This window comes from Camelus bactrianus, chromosome 1, assembly GCF_048773025.1.
Source record: "Camelus bactrianus isolate YW-2024 breed Bactrian camel chromosome 1, ASM4877302v1, whole genome shotgun sequence".
Taxonomy (NCBI): Eukaryota; Metazoa; Chordata; class Mammalia; order Artiodactyla; family Camelidae; genus Camelus; species Camelus bactrianus.
The window spans coordinates 16,142,676-16,164,328 of record NC_133539.1 but is presented as its reverse complement, the minus strand read 5'-3'; the positions used below and the strand labels follow the sequence as shown (position 1 = coordinate 16,164,328).

At 38.2% G+C, this 21,653-nt stretch overlaps 1 protein-coding gene across 6 annotated transcripts in view; it reads right to left on the bottom strand.

Moving 5' to 3' along the window:
- APP (amyloid beta precursor protein) overlaps positions 1–21,653 on the bottom strand; it is a 259,372-nt gene that overhangs the window by 66,601 nt on the left and 171,118 nt on the right. For all 6 annotated transcript variants that reach the window (XM_074360950.1, XM_074360953.1, XM_074360939.1 and 3 more), the window contains 3 exons: positions 18,181–18,314; positions 12,150–12,224; positions 11,275–11,433 (listed from right to left, as the gene is read on the bottom strand). In XM_074360950.1, the coding sequence (XP_074217051.1) occupies positions 11,275–11,433; positions 12,150–12,224; positions 18,181–18,314 (368 nt within the window). The remainder of the gene's footprint in view (positions 1–11,274; positions 11,434–12,149; positions 12,225–18,180; positions 18,315–21,653) is intronic.

Sequence of the window (21,653 nt, the reverse complement as noted above, 5' to 3'; positions counted from 1 at the left end):
AATCACTCGTTCCAAGTTACAAGATGGCAAACCTGCGAATTACAGACAGGTGTTTTCACACTGGTATAAAATAGAGGAAAACCCTTAATGGTTTTAATCCTTTCATTCACAAATGAGGGGCCTCTGGACTTTTTGTCAAATCTGGTAGGTTTCACAGTTTTTTTCCTGAGATATTTTGCTAGTTCCCAGAAACAATTTATTTTGGTTACTGGGACATAATAAGAGATACAAGTTTGGTCTCTGCCCCGAGGCCCTGATACAGAGCTAAAACTTGTAAAATTCGGTGGCAGAAGCATCTGTTGTTATAATATATGGTCTTAGTCTTTGGTTCCAGACACAAGAGCTTATTAGACCCTTGGAGTGATAAGAATATCTTTTTTTAGAATATGAATACAAATACATGTATGTATATGCAGACTGGGACATTGTGCTGTGCACCAGAAATTGACATATTGTAACTGACTATACTTCAATTAAAAAAAAGGAAAACATCTTTTTTGTATGCTGACGAGGTGACTTTGGAGGATGGGAACTGGTTGCTACAGGAACCAACTTTGGGATTAGAGGCTTAGAACTTTCAGCCCCATTATCTGACCTCCAGGGAGAGGAGAGGGGCTGGAGACTGAGTTTAATCACCACCAGTGGCCAATGATCTAATCATTCATGGCTACCTAATGGAACCTCTATAAAAAAACCCAAAAACAATCTGGCTTCCATTGGCTGTTCTCCAGTTTTATCCTTTACAATAAACAGTAAGTAAAGCCTTCACCCTGTGAGTTGTTCTAGTAAATTATCAAAGCTGAAGAGGGGGGTCATGGGAAGTCCTGATTTATAGCTGTTCCATCAGAAAATATAATTTTTGACTGGCTTCTACAGCAGGGGGCAGTCTTGTGGGACTGAACCTTTAACTAGTGGTGGTGGTGGGGTCTATGCTAACTCTAGGTAGTTAGTGTCAGATTTGTTTAATGTGAGGGAACACCCTACATACACTTGGTGTCGGAGTACTCAGAGTAGAGGAAATAGTTCTTCCTTCAGTTACAAAGACCACAGCGATCCATCAGTGAAGACAGCCTGCAGAACTCTGGACCTGGCCCAAACCCCAGGATGTATGCTTCTGGACCAGCTTTACCATCTGTTAGACACATAGCTTGGATCTGCTGACCAGAGAGCAAAGAGGGGCCAGAAATTGTTGGCACTTGTATGTCTTCAATGCTAGTTTAGTCAAGCAGTGAAACATACGGAAGTCCTTAACGATGAACTGGATTATTAACGCAACCCAGAAGGCAAAGCCCACAGGGATGAGGAAGAAATGGTAAACAAAAGATGTTTTAAAATACCACAGACTATTGGAAAGATTTGTCAAATGGTCTGATCATCTGACAAATGCCAACGGTGACATACTCTTGACTTAAGAGAGAGTTACAACAATATGCTTCACTTTTGTATATTCATACTTAGGTTTTGGCATTTTTGCTTCATGAATTCCCTAAGTGGCTACATCATTTTCAAAGATAGGCACGTGTATATTTCTTTTAATTTCACCTGCTTCTCACACTCTACCTAATCACAGTGCCTTGACCTACTAGAAACATTAATAGAAGAAAACTCAGGATAAAGCTTGTGCCGGGAAGGAATAAATTTTCTTCTACCCTTCCGGGTTCCTCTGACTTGTCTAAGGATTAAATTGACATGAGACAGATTAACAGAAGAAAATCAAAGTTGAATCATATGTATGCATGTGAGAGACCCAGAAAAACTGAATAACTCACCAAAATGGCTGAAACTCTCAACTTAAATACCATCTTCAGCTAAAGACAAAAGAGGATGTTAAGGGGTAGCAGTTTGGGACTTCAAAGGGGAGGAAGGCAGTTGACATGGAAAGAGAAAAGGAAATGCTTGCTGGGCCACACGGACACAATGGGACACAGAGAGGAATTTTAACAGACTTTGCTAGATTCCTCCCTGTCTACATGCCTAGTTCATACTGTAGTTACTATGGTGACAGCTCCCTTCCTGGAACAGGTCCTCTATGTTCTTTTAGGCAGTTATGGGGAAGGCCAAAGGTTCTGTCAGTTAGGTAGTTAGATAAGTGGGGGCACCGGGCAGATAGGTGGAGGAGAGGGAGGATGGTCTGGAATACAGCGTTATGCTGGCCTCCAGCATAAAGGGACTTTACTTCTAAATGAGGGCGAGCAAGAAACCGGTTAGAACCCGACAGGCACGACTGCGCAGTAGCAGAAAGGACTTAACCGGACACGACCCAGTGCCCATTGTATTATAATTAACACTGTGGTTTAGGCCCCCATGGAGTTTTTCTGTGTACACCATGGGTAAGGACATGCGCAAAAGGGGCCAAACATGACTAAGCACTCCAGGGACAAGAGCTGTCAATCAAAAGACCAACTCTCAGCGAGAGTGTAAGAGAAAGGGGAGGAAAAAACCACTGCTTTCCCTCCCTTGGATCAGCCAGCCTCCCATTCCTGGAGGCGTACTTTTCCTTTTCTAAATAAATCTTTCAAAATCTTTAGCTACACAATGTCAGCACCATCTCCCGACTGTAAACTTACCTTTTGGGTATGTTAAGAACTGAGGTCTTTACCTTTTGGGGTAACAGTTCTTTCTGAGTCTTTTGGGCCTTAAAAATTATCAGCCTAAATTAATCTTCAAGCCAAGGGGACATTTTTGGGGTGGCAAATTTTGCTCCCCTACACTTACAAAAATTCAATTATAACCCAGGATCTTTTAACTGATCCATGGATGAACTTCATAAAATGAGTGAATTCCTTGACGCCCATGTGTAACTTTGCACATGCATACATGTTTCCAGGGAGAAGACCCTTGTTGCTGCCTGTTCTGTAGGACAGATTTTATAAGGCCAGACAGTTAAGTAACCACTGGATCATCAAATAAAGTGCTATGCATTTGTCTAAAAAACTAAATATTTATGTCTTCATAATGGGTTTTCATTTTCAAGAATGAACGAAAATAGGTATTGACATACAAATGTGTATATGCAACTTTCACTAGAATGAAATATGACATGCCAGGGCTGTAGGTCTGACAGCATTGGGTGAAGGGCTATTTAGACTTTGAAGACAGTGCCTAAGTGGGGCTCCGGCGTGGAGGGAATCTGGGTGATGCATATGGTCTCAGAGGAACAGGGCAGCTTTCAAGCTGGTGCCTTTCCTACATACTTCTTACTCTTCTTTTCACTTAATTCAATAAAAAACAGAAAATGCTAAGTGTCTCTGGTTTCTTATACCCCACTGGTCTTTAGTGAGATCTGTCTATCCAGCTTGGTAAAGATTCAAAGCAAGGTAAGAGGTAATACTGAGAGCCTTTTCTGAAATAGCAAGCAAACCACACAGCTTAGTTTGTTCAACAAATGCTGATTCTCCCGTTTGTCTTTCCGCCCACTGTTTGATACTATCTGTCCTTAAAAACTCTCAGATTAATGAGTCCTCTCGTGCTCACCAATTTTTACAAAGCTCAACTAAAACTAAATGAATGATGAATGAATGAATACTAAAAACATAAGGTACAGAATAATTATTTATATTTCTCAAAGATGATTTTCAACCTGGCAGTCTTTTAAGTACATTCCAAAACGGCTTGACAAAATTTTGATTATATTAAAAACTTGACAGTAGACTGTCTTAAACATCTTAGTATTTCTCTCTCTCAGTGCCATCACATATTAAGATGTCAGCAAATAATTTTTATTTTATTTACTATCCATTATATTGAGGTGGAGTTGTAGCATATTTACCTTGGAGATATATGCTATCTAAATATGTTCTACAAATGCTTCTTATTTCTTGCAACCAAAAGTGATTAGCAGAAAATTAAGGGTTGCAGGGAGAAGGGCAGTTAGCAATTACCATATAAAAACAAAAACAGGGTTAGGATCTCAATTTCTTTTACTTTAGAAAACTTATAGTTATGGTAATATTCAGGTTGGCTACAGATTGATTTAGTTGGTACCTCCTCATGCTGTCACTGGTTTGCCTACCACAACACACCAATTAACTGCTGTCTTTTATTTTTCTCCAATGATTACTGCTTCTAATTGAAAATGTATTGCCCTGCTGTTAAAGTTCACCAAATAGCATTGAGCAAAATCTCACGTTAGGGATAAAATCATACTCCTTAATGGCAAGTCTCACAAATGATTCTACTAACGAATTAAATGAAGACATTTTCAGGAATATCAAGAAAATATAACATTCTGCTGAATGTATCTAATACACTGTTCATGGGAATGTAAATGGGTGCAGCCACTATGGGAAACAACGTGGAGGTTCCTTAAAAAATTAAAAATAGAACTAGCATACAACCAGGAATTCCACTCCTGGGTATTTATCTGAAGATAACAAAGATGTTAACTCAGAAAGATATATGCATTCCAATGTTCAAAGCATTATTTATAAAAGTCAAGATATGGAAGCAACCAAAGTGTCAACTGCAGATAATTGGATAGAGAAGATGTGGTACACACACACACACACACACACACACACACACACACACGCTGGAATATTAGCCATAAAAAGAACGAAATTTTGTCATTTGTGACAACATGGATGGACCTGGCGGGTATTATGATTAGTGAAATAAATCAGACAAAGACAAACATTGTATGTTTTCACTTACTTGGGGAATCCAAAAAACAAAACAAACGAACAAATATAACAAAAAAGAAACAGACTCACAGATACAGAGAACAAACAAATGGTCACTAGCAGAGGAAGGGAAGGGGAGGGAAGGAAGGGAAATCTGTGAGGGGATTAAAAGGCAGAAATTTCCAGTTATAAAATAAACAAGTCACAGGGATGTAATGTACAACATGGGGAATGTCGTCAATAGTATTATAATAACTTTGTATGGTATGCAATCTATCAAATTATTGAATCACTATGTTTTAGACCGGAAACTAATATTAAAGTCAACTAAAAAAAAAAAAAAAAAAAGAAAAAGAAATGAGAAAGGAAAGGGTGCAGGTGCTAAAGAAACTGCCTTTTTTTTTTGACTCAATTAAATGTTGAGAGTCTGTGTGAAGCATCAGATAAAAGCATGAAATTAATTTTGGTATTGATAAGATGGCTGCAATTCAGTAATCAGTATCTACATTCAGTCTGGATAAGATGTCTCCTAAGACACTAGAAAAAAACACAAGACCACACTCCTGGGACACAGACACACAGACAGAGAGAAAGACAGACATGAACATGTTTCTAAATTCTGACTTCTGCACAGAAAATACTGAAAAGTTGTTGAAGTCAGGATGATAATTAGGATGGTGTCTAATGGAAGAGTATCTGTAAAAAAAACACCAAAAATCTTAGAATCGCAAAGAAAGCTTTGGTTTTTCATCCCTCATCTTTAAAACATTTCAGTTCTTACTAACTGGCTCCTAAGTTTTTCCAGACCTAAGCCTACAATGGAAAGTTTAAACAGAAATTCCTCTGCAGCCTTCAGTTTCTCTGTACAGGATCCCACTTAGGTCTAATTTCTCTTCAGATCATAGAGGATGCTGAACAGTCGGGCAATAGCATCATCATGACATCATCGTCATTTCTCCATCTATGACGTAGACCCTGCCATTTACAAGAGGGAAGGCTCAGATATGATTTAACTCATTATTTCATGAAGCTTGAATCTGAGCTCTGTGAAAGCAGGAAGCCAGAGTCCTGTGCTTGATGATAATAATTTAGTTTAAAAGCAATACTTGTATTTGGTAGTTTAAAGGCCTCCAACAGTGAGGGAACTTTAACCATGTGTGCTGCAACTCTGGGGAAGAATTTATCTTTTCTGGGGGAAAAAAGTACAATTCCTTGATTTTTTTCAAGGAAACTTTGAGAAAAGTGAAAAAATTGAAGAGCTTGTCCTCAGAAGAGTCACTAGCTCTCTATAAATTACAGATTAAGAGTTTGTCCTGAGGGCAAACATACAACTGCCTTAATCAAAACTGCAATGAGGTATTACCTTACACCAGACAGAATGACCACCATTAAAAAGTCCACAAATGATAAATGCTGGAGAGGTGTGGGGAAAAGGGAACTCTCTTACACTGTTGACGGAAATGTAATTTGGTATAGCCATTATGGAAAACAGTATGGAGATTCCTCAAAAAAACTAAAAATAGACTTACCATATGATCCAGCAATCCCATTCCTGGGCATATATCTGAAGGGAGTTCTAACTCAAAAAGATACATGCATCCCAATGTTCATAGCTGCACTAATTACAATAGCCAAGACATGGAAGCAACCTAACTGTCCATTGACAGATGACTGGATAAAGAAGTTGTGGTATATTTATACAATGGAATACTACTCAGCCATAGAAAGAGTAAAATAAAGCTATTTGTAGCAACATGGATGGACGTAGAGATCATTATTTTAAGTGAAGTAAGCCAGAAAGAGAAAGAAAAAATACCATATGATATCACTCATATGTGGAATTAAAAAAAAAAAAAAAAAAAGGACACAAATGAACAAAACAGAAACAGACTCACAGACAGAAAACAAACTTATGGTTACAGGGTGGAAAGGGGGTGGGAAGGGATAAATTGGGGTTCAAGATTTGCAAATACTAACTACTATATATAAAATAAATAAAGAACAAAAATACATAAATAACAAGTTTCTTCTGTATAGCACAGAGAACTATATTCAAATTTATCTTGTAGAAACCTATAATGAAAAAGAATATGAAAACAAGTATGTGTATGTATATGTATGACTGAAACATTATGCGGTACACCAGAAACTGATACAACATTGAAAATTGACTATACTTCAGTTAAAAAGAAAAGAGATACACCTAACTGCCTTATAGTTTTTCTTATTCCTGGGAAGGGTGGCAAGGCAGACATGCACAGTTTTAGCTATAGCAATATTTGAAATATATTTATGTATAGATACATACACACATAAATTCTAAGTATGATTCAAACACTGCACTTCCAGGCTGGCCATTCAGTATACCAGTCAGTAGGCAAGTAATTAATCAAAAAGGAAACCTGGAACCAAGAGCACATACAGACATGGACACTCACAAATGAAATTCATGGTAGAGCAAGGAATTCTAGCTGCACAAAAACATCATCACATCATACTTTCATGCTCAGGTTGAAAAAAAAGTGACCGTATGGATTAAACCTAAGCTTCAAAGCTTTGTGAAAACAATCCACATTATTTCAGATTCCCATTGGCGAAGTCTGGGACTCTTTGGTAGAACGTGGTCAGGGTTAAGTTGGTAATTATTCTGAAGGTGATATCAGCTAGAATCTGTAGAAAAAAACACTTGACTAATTCATTTTCTTATATTCAACTAACATTTACTAAATATTCCATATTTTCCAGGCCCTGGGTTAAGAATGAGGGAGATTTCAGAAATATTTATTTATGGCTCCAGTGTAAGACATGACCTTCCTCAGACAGTTAAAGGCAAGCTCTAGATTTATGTCTTTCAACAGCAATATATAATAAAATCCCTTGAGAAGGGATTTAGAATTTTCGCCCATTTTTCAAAGTGCAGAGCTACGTGCCATGTCAAGCTGTATGTTAAAACTCAAACAAAACACTCAAAGACAGTAACTCAACAAAAATGGCAGATCATGCCAAGATTGCAGGTCTGTGACTACCTGGCCCCAGTTTTCATTACATGAGAGAGTTTTATTCATTTCTAGGCAAGAATTCAACAGGAATCCTTGGATAAATCAGCAATAATCTGATTTTTTTGACAGTAAAATCGTTCTTCTTAATCCAGTTTTTAATTTTTATTTCAAATAAACATACTGTCTAACTCTACATGGAGTGATCAACAGACTCAGGGCAAGCACGATTATGACCAATCTGAAATTACCCCTTTGGTGACACGTGAAGCTTTGGCAGACATTCTTCTTGTCACCGTCTTTCCCGTGATGGCTGATGGGACTGAACTGAAAGATCTGGAATGTGCATTTGTTAAAGACTCCATTTAGTCCTCATCTTATTTTTAGCTCCATCAATGACCAGTTTGGCAAAGATCTTACTTCAGAGATTGGACTTTCAGCCGAACACTTCACTAAATGACAGCTATTAAGATTCTCAACGCCCACCACCCTGCCACGTTCTGGGCAAATGATGCTGACGGCTCCGCCCCCCAAATCACATCCTCTAGAAAAAGAGAGTAAGCAGGGAACTCATTCTCCAAAGAGACATAAACAGAATTTTACCGAGCAGTGCTGGGACAGAGATTTTTTTCTGAATAGAAAATCAAAATGCTAATGTGAACATTCTTTTTCAAAAGCTTTTTGTTCAGAGAGGAAGCCTGGTCTGGTAAGACGGCACTGCAGTGGTCAACTGTGACTCACAGCTCCACCCTGCCCATTACGGGTGGTGTCACCCTGGACCAGACACTCAATTGCAGTGATGTCATGAAAAGAATAGGCTCAGTACTATTCCGCTGTCTGGAAGAGCACCAGAAGCTTTTTTATGGTTCCTCAGAGCTTTCTGCACTGAACCTTAGTATAGAAAGAAAAATCAGAGTGATGAGGAGAATCAGTGCATGTGGGTGACTTTTTGATTTAGTTATATCATGTACACACAGATGCCACTATCAGCCAATGTCGAACAGTGGGAACCAGATTTACTTTGCTGCCAGCAAGAACCAAAAAGTGGACACCATATATAGAACTGTATATATATATGTATATATATTTCTGCAAGATGTAAGACATCAGGCGAAGGACAGAGACCACTGAAACATATGCAGTGAGCTCTATGATTGGCCAAGCTTACTGTCTTGAGTCTCTAGGCTGTGGCTCCAGGCGTAGGAACCCAGGCAGAGAGAGCCTGGTAGATTCCAGAGAGCTGAAGATATGGCTTGAGAATATGGAAAGATGAAGGTGGCTGGTGGTCACAGGAAAGAGTACTGGAGAGAAAGGAGTTGCTTGGAGAGAGAACCCAGAGATTTTCAGATAATGCCCTATGAGGGTGTAGCTAATAACCAATGCATGCTCCTGAAAGAAACTGAGGCCACAAGAAAAAAATTATCCAAAAAGATTTGAGGTAACAGGATCTGGTGTTCATACAGAGTCAAGAATAGTACCTGTTCCCACCATTCAAACATCCAAACAGAGTAACTCAACACTCACGGTAGATTACTCAGAAGCATCTTCCTTCAGTATTGGGGAACAACTAGCCACAGGCTGGTAACTGCTTTGTTTCCACATTATTTAACTGCATTACAGCACAAAGCTCAAGCACAGTTACAGGTATAATGTACAACAATATCCAGTGCTCAACACTGTCTGACAGCCAGTAAAAAAATTCCAAAGGTTTAAAATTAAGTAAAGGTACGGAAGATAGGAAACAAACAAACAAAAATCCAGATTGAACTTCCAGATAGGAAAACTATAATGTATGACCTGAAAAACAGCCAGATGGGCTTAATGGCAGACTGAAATACACCAGGGCACCTCATCATCAAATTGGTCAAAACTAAGGATACAGAAAAGGCCCTAAAAGCAGTCAGATTAAAAAAAGATACGTTATTTACAGAGACATAAAGAAAAGGATGATATCAGTATTCTTGTTGGAAACAATGCAAATAAGAAGACAATGGAGCATCATCACTAAAGTAGCTGAAGAAAAAAATTTCATCCCAGAATTCTGTCCCAGTAAAAATGTCTTCCAAAACAAAGGTGAAATAAGGATATTTTCAGACATAGCTAAGCAAAAAGAATTCTTTATTACTCTGAATGCATTAAAAAAATTTTAAAGAAGTCCTCTGGGTAGAAGAAAAATGATTCCAGATGGATTTACATAAAAAATGAAGAACACCAGAAATGGTAGCTATATAGGCAAATAAATATTTTTATTATTTAAAACTCTTTAGAAGATAATTATTTAAAAAATTAACAATAGTGTAGTATGGAAAAAAGTATGAAAAAAAGAGCCTAAAGGTTAGGAAAGGGGAAATGAAAGTACTGTATTGTAAGATTCTTGTAATATTAGGGAGATGGTATAACATCATTTGTACTGGTGTGATGTCATTGTGAGAAGTTAAAAATGTTTCCTACACCAAAATAATAAAGAGTTAACACTAAGAACCAACAAAAGACACAAAATAGGATCATAAAAAATATTCAATTAACCCAAGAGGTGGCTGAAATAAAAAGAAAACAAAGGGAACAAAGAACAGATGGGACAAATAGAAAATAAACAGCAAGATGATCGATTCAGGCATAATCATATCAATAACTTCATTAAATGGTCTTTTCAATGAAAGGGCAAGACCCAAGTTTATGCTACCTACAAGAAATGTACTTCAAGTATAAAAATGAAAAAGTGAAACAAAAGCATAAGGATGGATACATGATACACTATGGTACATTAATCAAAAGAAAGCTTAATTCATATCAGATATAGCAATTTTAGAGCAAAATATATTACTAGGGATAACAAGAAGGTCATTTCCTAATGATAAGAGGGAGGGGGTGAGAAAGGACATAACAAGACTGAATGCTTATGCACCTAAAAACAGAGCCTTAAAATACACAAAGCCAAAGCTCATGGCATCACATGAGAGAGACCAATCCATGATTGCAGTCAGAGATTTCAATACCCTTCACTCAATAACGGATAGAACAAGTAGACATAATGTACACACTCTCTGAATGTTCCTTACATCCAAAGTAAGCTCTCCCATGAAGCCTCACTGAGAAGATCCGTGCTCGCACTGCTCGGTACACCTTTCAGGGCATTTGTCACTTAACACCACAAATAAGCCCCCTTGCTGTGGACTAAAGCATGACTGAATAGGGCTCCTATCCCCGGAGAACGTGGCTCCTGCTCTGAGCAGGAAACCTGAGGTCTAGTGCCTGGTATTCCACTAAAAAGCCTTATGAGCTGGCCAGATCTCAGCTTTCTTGACCTCATTTACATCACATGAAGAGAGGGCTGGGCTAGGTTACAGCTAAAGTCCTTCCAGCTTTGGGTGGTTCCCTGACTTCAACTGTACCGTGAATTGTCACCACCCCAGGTGTATCAACTCTTGCACTGTGAGTCCTTGGGAAGGTGGGACTGTCTATTGCACAGAGATGGTCCTCCGGAGGCAGCTGCCGTGTGACCCTTCAAGATAAAAAGGACTGAGGTTGAGCCTGTGAGTGACGGTGCTCCTGGCATTTCTCCAGATTTCTTTCTCACGGGCTCAGTCCCCAGAGCCCCCACACCTGCTGTCTGTGCTGTGCCCTGAGCTGTGCAGGGAAGCCTTGGCGGGACTCACCCGAGGGGGAACGGCCTGCAGAGCGGTGATGTAATTCTCCAGGGCCAGCCGGCGGCGGTCATTGAGCATGGCCTCCACCCGTGCCATGTGCGTCTCCACCAGCTGCTGTCTCTCGTTGGCTGCTTCCTGCTCCAGAGATTCCACCTTCTCCTGGAAATGCTGCCCTCACAAACACAGGCACAGGTCAGTCGGGAACCAGACAAACAGGACGGGGCAGCAAACTCAAGTCTTTTCAAAGGGATACCATATTTTGCTTTATTCAAAGAACTTAGTCATTCCAACATTTCTGACTTAATTCATCCTGTTTCATGAGTTACCCTCCCTTCTCTGCTTTCCATCCCCAGACCAAATTTCTCAATATAAATCATGTTATACAGCCTCTGAAAACAGCCTGGACTACGACAACGTAGGATGCATTTATGTATTCTTCAAACTCGAAATTACAAGCATATTTCAACAGTCCCTCTCTTACTCAAAGCACTTTAAGAAAATGACCATGATAATCTCAGGGTTTACTTAAGGGAATTCTGAGAGGGCTTCGAGTCAAAAATTCAAATTATCATGTAAATTTGCCACGGGGGAGAAGTGGCAGAAGGTAACAAAAGCCAAAAAAGATGTATTACTGATAAAAAGTAGACTTTACATAACAATATGAGTTTTATTTAAATGAGTTATAACTTGAGCTAATTGGGAGCAAAATATGAGGGCGGGGTTTAAGCAATGGAATTACTAGACAATAACGAGCTATAGGGCAAGTTGTGGGAAATAAGAACAATCATGCATGAGGTTCCAGCAGATGCTGGAAAAGGTGGATGCACTTGATAAACAAGGGATGCTGGCGTGTGCTGCTTAGAGGAGACGGGCTCCAGATTTACCTGGATAACGGCTTTCTTATCAGCTTTAGGCAAGTTCTTGGCTTGACGTTCTGCCTCTTCCCATTCTCTCATGACCTACAAAACAAGGACCTCATTTAAATTTAAAACCATCAGTTCTTTTTTTCAAATCTAGATTTAGTGAGATAGATTGCTGTGTTCTTCTTCTATACTTGACATTTTAAACATTAAAGATGCTCACATTCCATTCCTATCTCAATAATATTTGACCTCCCACCAAGATGTAAATAATCTATCACAGCAGTACGTTAAATACACGTTCACGTTTATTGCAGGCATGTGGCCCTCTACAACAAAGTTCGTCTTTTTATTTTCCTGAGAAATGGCTGAAAGTCATTTTATTTGATGTGTACAAATGTCAACGGTTCATAAAAGGCATATATTTCCTGAACAAGGTTTTCCAACATTAAAATTCAATATGCTGGCTTCAGTCCTTTGTGAAAGCAAGTTATACAATTTCAGACTGTATACTTTTCAAACAGTATGAAGAGGGGAAAATCATATATAACATTTTATACATATGTACACACACCGTAGACACAATGCCAAAAAGAAGTACCAGTGGAGGAAGGAAAAGGAGACTTCTGTTGTCAGAAATCCCAAGATCCACTGCACTGAAGAGCCGTGGGCAGTAAGACCCCTTTGATTACCAACTTGGTCACATTAGAAGCTTCTGATTGCCAATTCGCATCACAAACGGCAAAGAACACGCCAAATCCTTTCAGAAATTCCAAGAAAGTACATGTTGTAATGTTCTGAATGTAGCGAAAACATTCCCGGCAAATAACACTAATTCAGTAACCAGGCGCATCCGTTTTGTAGGAAAATAAGGCTTCCTCCCCCTCTCATCTATGATGTTCACTCACGATTTCTCTAGAGAAGTTTACTCACTGATCTGAATGCAAAGAGGAAAGGTCCACAGCTGTGCATGTTGTTGAGAAAGGAAATAGATTCTTACCACCTACAGCATCCTTTTCAAGCATTACTACTCCCTGACAAATTGAGTTTTTTTAAATGCAGCTTGTACCTAAGCTAGGTAATGTAAAGGACAGAAAGTTCCAGTAAGCAAAATAATGGTCTGTTGACAGCTGTGTACTTACATACTTTGTGGACACACAAAGCACAAGAGAACTTGATTTCTATACCAAAAGAGCCTGTTATTTATAGGTGTTTAGTCCTAAAGAACAGATTTTTTTTCTGACATCCTTCAAGATTGCAAAAAAAGAGGCTTGGAATAAAAAAACTATTGATAGAGAATTCTATGAGAATGCATATCGAATCATCATGTCAGTTTTTAATTAGATACTTTATCGTCTATTAGCATTGATTCGTTGCATAAAAGACAAGCTTCCCCGTGTTGTTTTCAGGAAATTATGGAGGAGAAAGAATGGAATGAATTCTTTATTTCAAGGGAAGAGCATTTAAAAAATAACCTCACACGTTTACAGCAAAATTGGGGAAAATGCCCGGCTGCTATGAACAAGAACAGAATAGAGAAGTAAAGAAGCATTTTGCCCCCGATGCTTTGCTGGCTCGAGGAGTTAAGAAAGGGCGCTTGTGAGATGAGGGCTACTGAAGCTACTTTTGCTTTCTACACGAGATAAACCTTGCAAGAAGAATACTTCCATTTCCTGCTTCGAGAACGTTCACAGTGGTGGCATTCTACCATGAATTCTTCAGGCAAGCAGTCTCAGAATTAGTTTGAGAGAGAAGTCACATGTCTTACTGGAATGTGCAAAACGAACTTTCCTCATAACATGTACACTTTCACCATCTCCCGTTGTATATTCAGAACATGGGCTCTCAGCGTTGAGCTGAAATCCACGGAATAATTAAGGAGACTGATTTGGCTCATGAAGTGAAAATAAGCAGTCCTCTAGAAATGAAGTAAAATTTCGATTCTCAGTGCAATTTAATAATTTCCTACACCCTTGCAAAGAAAACAGTTCACCTACACCATCACACTAGGCCTAGCAGATAATAGATCACCGCTGACCTGCTAAACACCAGCTCCAGCATTAAGAGCTTTACAAAATCTGTCTTGTTTAATTGATTCCTCACATCAGCCTGTGAGAATCCACGTGACTATCTGTCCCCACTTTGCGGACCAGGTTAAGTTTCCCGCTCACAGTCATGCAGGAAAAAAATGGAGCAGGAAGGATATGAATCGAGATCTCCATGGCTCCAAAGACCATGCTTTTGTCCCCTGTGGCCAAATGTGCCAGGATAAAACGGCAAACCCAACAGGTGAGCTACATTTATTTATACTTGGTGACAGGAGAAAAGGCTGTTCCTAAGATGCTGACACTTCTCTTAAAAATGATATGTTTAGAGAAAGGTCAACCTCCGTTCTGAAGAACCATATTTTAAGGATATGTTAAAACTGTTAAAATCCCATATGTAATAGAAGATTAGTTGGATTCTTTCATTTGCTAGATACCATTCATAACACAGAGCAACATAAATGTACAAGTTAAGAGTTATTACCAGCCCCAACAACGCCAAATACCAAAAAAATCCCAAATCCTCTGTATTTGGAAGAAAACAAATAATAACGAAAACTACAATAAAAATCATTTTAAAAGACTAAAATTTTTAAATTAAAAAACTCTCAGGATCTGGACTTTGCAGAAGCCCCATAAAGTCTGATAAAGCAATTTTCCACTGTGTGCACAAAAGTGTCTGTATCATCCAGATTTATGGATCTTCAAAGACTTGGCTGTTTCACGTGGAGAATACGACAATTAATATAGAGAGATTTAAAAGGCAGGCAAGTTCAAAGTCAAACGGTCTCCAGCACTCAGTACCAGAGATCATGATGATAAATGTTGATCCCAGGCATCTCCCTTTCCTATCATCACTGGAATCTAACAGACAACATTCTCTGCTCCAGGACAACAACCTTTAAATTATCTCAGATATTAGGTAATGACTAAAAAGATGAAGAACGTCCATCAAAACACATCTGAACTAAGTCATGGTTTATGTAGATGTGCTAAAATAAAATTAAGCCACTATTCTAGGAAAGATCTGTAATATATGAAACAGAGTATTTGAAATTAATTTTATTAATAGAATCAAAACGACCAATAAATACTGGAAAAAAATTCAGGTTTTATATTTTTTAAAAATATAATGACTAAGTGGGTTCAAGATAGAAATATGCAAGGTTAGTAAGATGCCTTATATAAACTTACAGGGACGAAACGCTTACAATCCAGCTGGAGGGATAAAACTGGTGAGCAAACATTTAGAGTTAAATGCAAAGGGCGATGGCTGCTTGTCCTGTTCTGAGGACTATGTGACTATAGGGAATGGCTGAGATTTGCCGATGTGAAGGAGAGTGGGAGGGTATTTCCAGAGATCAAGGCTGAGAGCAAAGGGAAGTCCAAGATGAGTTCAGCACACGCTAAGCAGAGTGTGACGATGCACAAATGACAATGTCAGTAGTCAGCAACACAGGTGGGAGAGGAAGGAGGGAGCCTGGAGTCGGGGTGTTGGGGGTTCGGGTGAGGGGGCAGGCACCAGAAATGCCATGCTGAGCATTCAGTGCTTTTTTGGTTATTATTCTTTCAGGGGGCTTCATTGCCCCACAAATGGATTTTGAGGGCAATGAGGGTTCTGAAAGCTTCAGAAACAAGCAGTGAAATAGGATTTAAGTCTGAAAGATGTGTTTTCAGTAGGGGTAAGCATGGCGCTGACAGTCATCCTATGCTTTCTTTTTTTTAAAAAATTTTTAATATATTTTATTGAAGTATATTCAGTTTACAATGTTTGGGGGTAGAGGGTGGGAGGGGATAAATTGGGAGGTCAAGATTTGCAGATACTAACTACTATATATAAAATAGACAACAAATTTATACTGTACAGCACAGGGAACTATACTCGATACATTGTCATAACCTGTAATTAAAAAAATATGAAAACGAATATATATATGCTCCTAAATGACTGAAGTACTGTGCTGTAGACCAGAAATTGACACACCATTGTAAACCCATTATGCTTTCTTAACAGTGACGATCTATCAGCTTGTGTCTTTCCTGAGGAAAACTCCTGTTTTTCAGAAGAACTGGCTTCAGGTGAAACCTCACTATTCCAGTCTAGCTAGCTTTCTAGTTCAACTCTGAAGTCCAACTTTTAAGTTCTCATTACGGGCAACAACTAGAACTGTACATTATATCCCAGAGCCAAAGTACTGAAATTAGAAGGTTTTATTCCCTTTAGTGTTATGATTCCTAAGTAGTTCCAAGTATTGTGGTCACTCATCTTAAAAAAAAAGGAATTATGTCTTTTTAGATACAGTAGTAGTTCTATGCTTAAATATAGGTTTCATTATTATTTAGGTATGGTGAAGCCAACAGATCAGGAGGAAGCTGCCACTGAAAAGACTATTATTCACAGTTCCCAAGAGGAGGTGGCATGTCATGCCATGAGGGGGCCACCCAGGGAAGCACCAGGGTCAGTCAGGAGGCAAGAGGGAGTGAAGGAAAACCGTGGGCAGGAGCCTTTATTGTGGTTTTGTGAGAAGGAATGTGCAAAGCAGGGTAAGCAGGCTGAGCGGGTTTAAGGATTGAGTAGTTTGAAAAATTCTGGTGGGCTCTGGGGTATAAGGGTTGTCTCTAGTTGTCTGGTACCTAGCCTTGGGGTGAGTGGGGCAGGTGGATAGTAGGCAGAAGTTTAAGAGAGTGATAAAAAAGGTACTCAGGGCATATGAGCTTTGGATTGGTGGGTTGGTACGTGAAAGGTCAGCTTGCAGACCAGTCATTCCATATCTCTAAGAATTGGCCAATCCTGGGAGCGACAATCTGCCTGGGGTTAGTGAGGCCTCAGATGTCAAATCATCAGAAAATAAAAAGGTATCATTAATGCAATCTGTTAAATGATTATTATTATTATTTATGATCTTGGAAAAAATATGGCAGACTCTTTTATGAATCTTGGTTAGAGCCAATCATGAGAACTTTCAAGTATCTGTGCTAAGTATGACAAAATTTAGTTACACCCTCTGATGTTTACACACAATATTAACGCCAAAAAGGAGTGGTTGACTTTAATCTGAGGTCGTTCTTCATTCACTCATGTATGTGTCCTTGAATCTGACTTTTCCTGTTATTTCTTCACATTCACTCTTAAGGGTAGAAACGACGAGTTGGAACGGTGACCGGCAAATAAGCGCTGGATACATATTTGCTGAATGAATGATTGAATGAAGAATCTGACAAAGGGCTAAAACTCTCAGTGTGACCTATCTTTAATACAACATGCAGCACCTCGCAGCAGGCACAGCTTAAGGTGAGTTGATATTATTACATGTAAATTAGCCATGTTTTCAACGTAACATATTTTTCAATTTGTTTCATAAAGAACGTGATTAAAACAAAACAGGATTTGGTGGGGAGGGTATAGCTCAGTGGCAGAGCACATGCTTAGCATTCATGAGGTCCTGGGTTCAATCCCCAGTACCTCTTTTAAAATAAAAATAAATTAAAAAACCTTATTACCCTCCCCTCCCCAAAACAGGGTTTGTAGCACAATGTAGTGAAAAGAGCATTGTTCTAGGAGCAAGAAAGGCTTGGGTTCCAAACGCCTCTTTGTGTTCCTTACATTCCTTTTTTTCTAGAGTGGGAAGCCGAACCCTTAAACCTTTATTACATTACCTGTCATTCATGGGACCAGCTGAAATGATCATGATGGTTCACTTTGGTTTTAAGTGCCTCCGGCCCCATGAATTAAGTTTGTAAGAAATGTTAGGATCAAAGTTTTAATAATCTGGCATTTAATACAAAAATAATCATCTTTACTAAGGAACATTTGAAGAGATTTTAATTTACAACACCATGGTTACAGGACTACCCTAAACACAGAGTGACCAAACCACCAAGAAAGGTGTAGGTCTAGCTTCATTGGTGCTTACAAAATCTTAGTTACTCACTTTCCTGAATCTCTCCACGGGGGCATTTCAAGACAAAAAGCCCCAAATCGGTGCTGAAGGATGGAAAGTCACATTTACCTGGGACATTCTCTCACGGTGCTTGGCTTCCAGCCTCTCTTTGGCTTTCTGGAAATGGGCGTGTTCATTCTCATCTCCAGGTGTCTCGAGATACTTGTCAACGGCGTCAGGGGTGCTGGCTGCTGTTGTAGGAACTGTCAAGTAGAAGAAAAGGAGGTTTGAGAAGGGTGACAGAATTTCCAGTCATTTCCAAGAAAAGCCCTTTTTTTCCGTTTATTCCAGAACAAAGAATTTAGTAAAGCAGCACACACAGAAGATGTTAATGCTGTTCAGGAGAACATAAGACATTTCGCAGCACAGTAGGGATATCTTTCACCCCTTTCGAAGAGAGGGTGAAGGAAAATCTTGAACACAGTCCATTTTGTGACTACAGTATTATATTTAAAATTCTCTGCAAAACAAGCTTGCACAGCACAAAAACAGTCGGTGTTTCATATAGACATGTTGTATCAAATCCCTCTGCTTTGATGGATTGTTAATAATCTTGAAAGTAAATGGTGGTATCAAGATCACATCTTAAGATTCCTGCAAAAATCAAAGAAATCTGGAAATCAGCCTGTTGCAGAATAACTGCACCTCAGAGTAAAGATAAATCCTACACTACATATTTTAGATACCTGGTGAGAAAGTAGTTGAAACACTATTAAAAAACTCATAAATGTCAATAAATTCATTCTTGGAATCACAAAAGGACCTTTCTGCCTTCACAAATTTGGTAACAGTCAACCAATTCATTATACTAGATGTCAAAAAGAAAGTGATTCCTATTTTAAATTCCACGAATATTGTTGAACAATATTACTGAGCTGCAACATATACTGCTATATTATGTGGAAAAATAAACACTCATAAAATTGAAGAGTGTACTATAAAGCTAAAATGTCTTAAACGCATGAGCCGAGTAAATTAGAATGCCTATACCAGCAGATTTTACAAAAGATCAGTAATGACTACTGAGAATTCAGAGCATTTATGAGCTTATTTAAATAAGGCTAATGTGAAAAGAAAAGATTTTGATTTAAATAAGAAAGTATGTTCAACCAAAAAAATGAAATTAGGTGTTTTCACTACGTTCTCAGGTCCAATCAATTTAAGCGTTTTATTCAAAAGGTAATTCAACTATCACCAATGTTTTAAGTATTCTTCTTCACTAATCTTAGCTAATTACTTGACTATTATATTTGAGATATAATATCCCAAAAAGAACTTACATGAGAAGAATTAATTGCTAGCTCATTTTGAAACTAAATAGTAAGATAAATGTCTTTTATACATGTTTCAAGAAAATATCTGCAGTGTTCCCCATCTAAAGGCTCCAAGACTTGAACACAAACAAGAAGACTTTCTTGTTACACAGTAATGAATTTAATCTTAAAGAGAAATATTCATTCTGATTTCTTCCCTTCTACTTCAATCACTCTTTGATAATTATTTAAAAAAAAATAAAAGCAGTTTAGCTTTATTAGTCAATCCAGATATTGCTCTGAAGCGGAAGGAAGAGGGCAAGGCATATTCCTGGATTTGTTTTTTCAAAACACCAGGGGGTTTTGAGTCAGCGGATGTGGGATGGGCACAGGACAGACATATTGAAAGACATCTGCCCCGGGCGTCTGTGTAACAGACAAGGGAGTGTATATTTCACCAGCACAAGGAAGAAAGAAGGATGGAGCTTGAGCTGTGTAATCAGGCACACGTTGACTTCAATCTTGCCTTGATTTCAGTCTTTCTCAGACTAGCTTTGACCCAGAGCAAGTAACTTAAGCATTCTGTGTTCCCATTAATTCATCTATCAAGTGGGGTGATAACGTGCCAATATACTAGGAGTGCTGGGAAAATGAGATGCCACATCATGTGCTCGTCATCCTGCAGAAAGGGTGGCACACGGCACTTCATTCATTTTAGGACCCTTCCCTCCTCCTTTGCTCATTATTATGTCCTAGTTCAGGTCTTCGAGCTTATGCTAACCATAGGAAAAACCAGCTACTTTTATTTCACATCCACTGAAAATGAATCACACACAGGGCCATGCAGTACCATGGATAGGAAATGTGATATTAATTTTTCTAAGAAATCTTCAGTATGAACCACATAAAAGGCTGAGATCATTGAAAATGTGTCCTTCATTTTTAAGACTAAAAAAAAATTTTCAATTAAAATTTTTGTTTGTTAAAAAAGGTAAATTTTTTTGCATAAACTCAATCAATATGCATGTTTTTAAATTAATCATTTCCCAACTTGAAATGGAGGTGATATTTACCATTTTAAATTTGTTTCCCATGATTTTAATTATTTTCTCATCTTTACAGGTAGAGCTCATGGGAGAACTAGTTAAGTCCTTTTGGCACAGTACAATCTGGCAGGATGACATAATTAGGTAAACCATATTTCACATTTTGAACAAACGAAAATGTATAAATTTGGGGGGCTATATTCACTGATCAAGATAGCCGTCCACTGTAAGTTGTTATAACCATAGCATGGTGCCGTCTTCGGAAAACTGAAAATGTGAAAGTTTTTATACATGTAGGAAGGTTCTCCAACTCAAGATTTTCTCCAGTTCTTACGATTTGCAAATCTACTGTTTTATGGAAACAGAAAAATCTGAGTCACTATAATCTCATTAGTTTAAGTTGAAATGTAGCTTTGAATTATTAAGAATAAAAGAATAATAAAAGAAATGAGCATGCAAGGTATATTTAACAGGATTAAGAATATTTTACCCAGGATGGAAAGGGGGTGGGAAGGGGATAAATTGGGAGTTTGAGAGTTGCAGATACTGACTACTATATAAAAAATTGATAAACAACAAGTTTTTTCCGTATAGCACAGGGAACTATATTCAATATCCTACAGTAACCTATAATGAAAAAAAATGAAAAAGAATATATGTATGTATGTGTATGATTAAAACATTATGCTGTACACAAGAAATTGACACAACATTGTAAACTGACTACACTTCAATTTAAAAAAAAGAATATTTTAAGTATTGAAACTTATTTTTTAGGAACAAAGAAATGAATACAAATCCTGTATTACAGATTTATGCCATTTAACCAAGAAATATTTCTTAGTAAATCTTTGTTAGTGGCCTCTGAGACTTCCTTTAGTTGAGGACTTTAAGAGAAGCTGTCTCTCTCTTAATCTTTAAACTTTTTAGTCATTCATACAAATCCTCCATCTCAATTAGTGTAAGTAATTGAAAACTTCCTCTATTCATACCAATCAGCAAACCAGATCACTGTCCAGTGAAGGAGCTAACAATGATGGTACATCTTGATATCTGTAAATGAATTTAGTATTTTATTATCACTGGCTCGCAGTTGGTGAGGAGAAGAGGGGAGAACCTTTTGGGAGGGGAACTTGGACAACAGATATTTATTTCTCATTGGTCTAGAGACTTGGAAGTCAAGATCAAGGTTCTGGTTGATTCAGTTCTTGTTTTTTTAATTGAAATACAGCTGATTGACAAT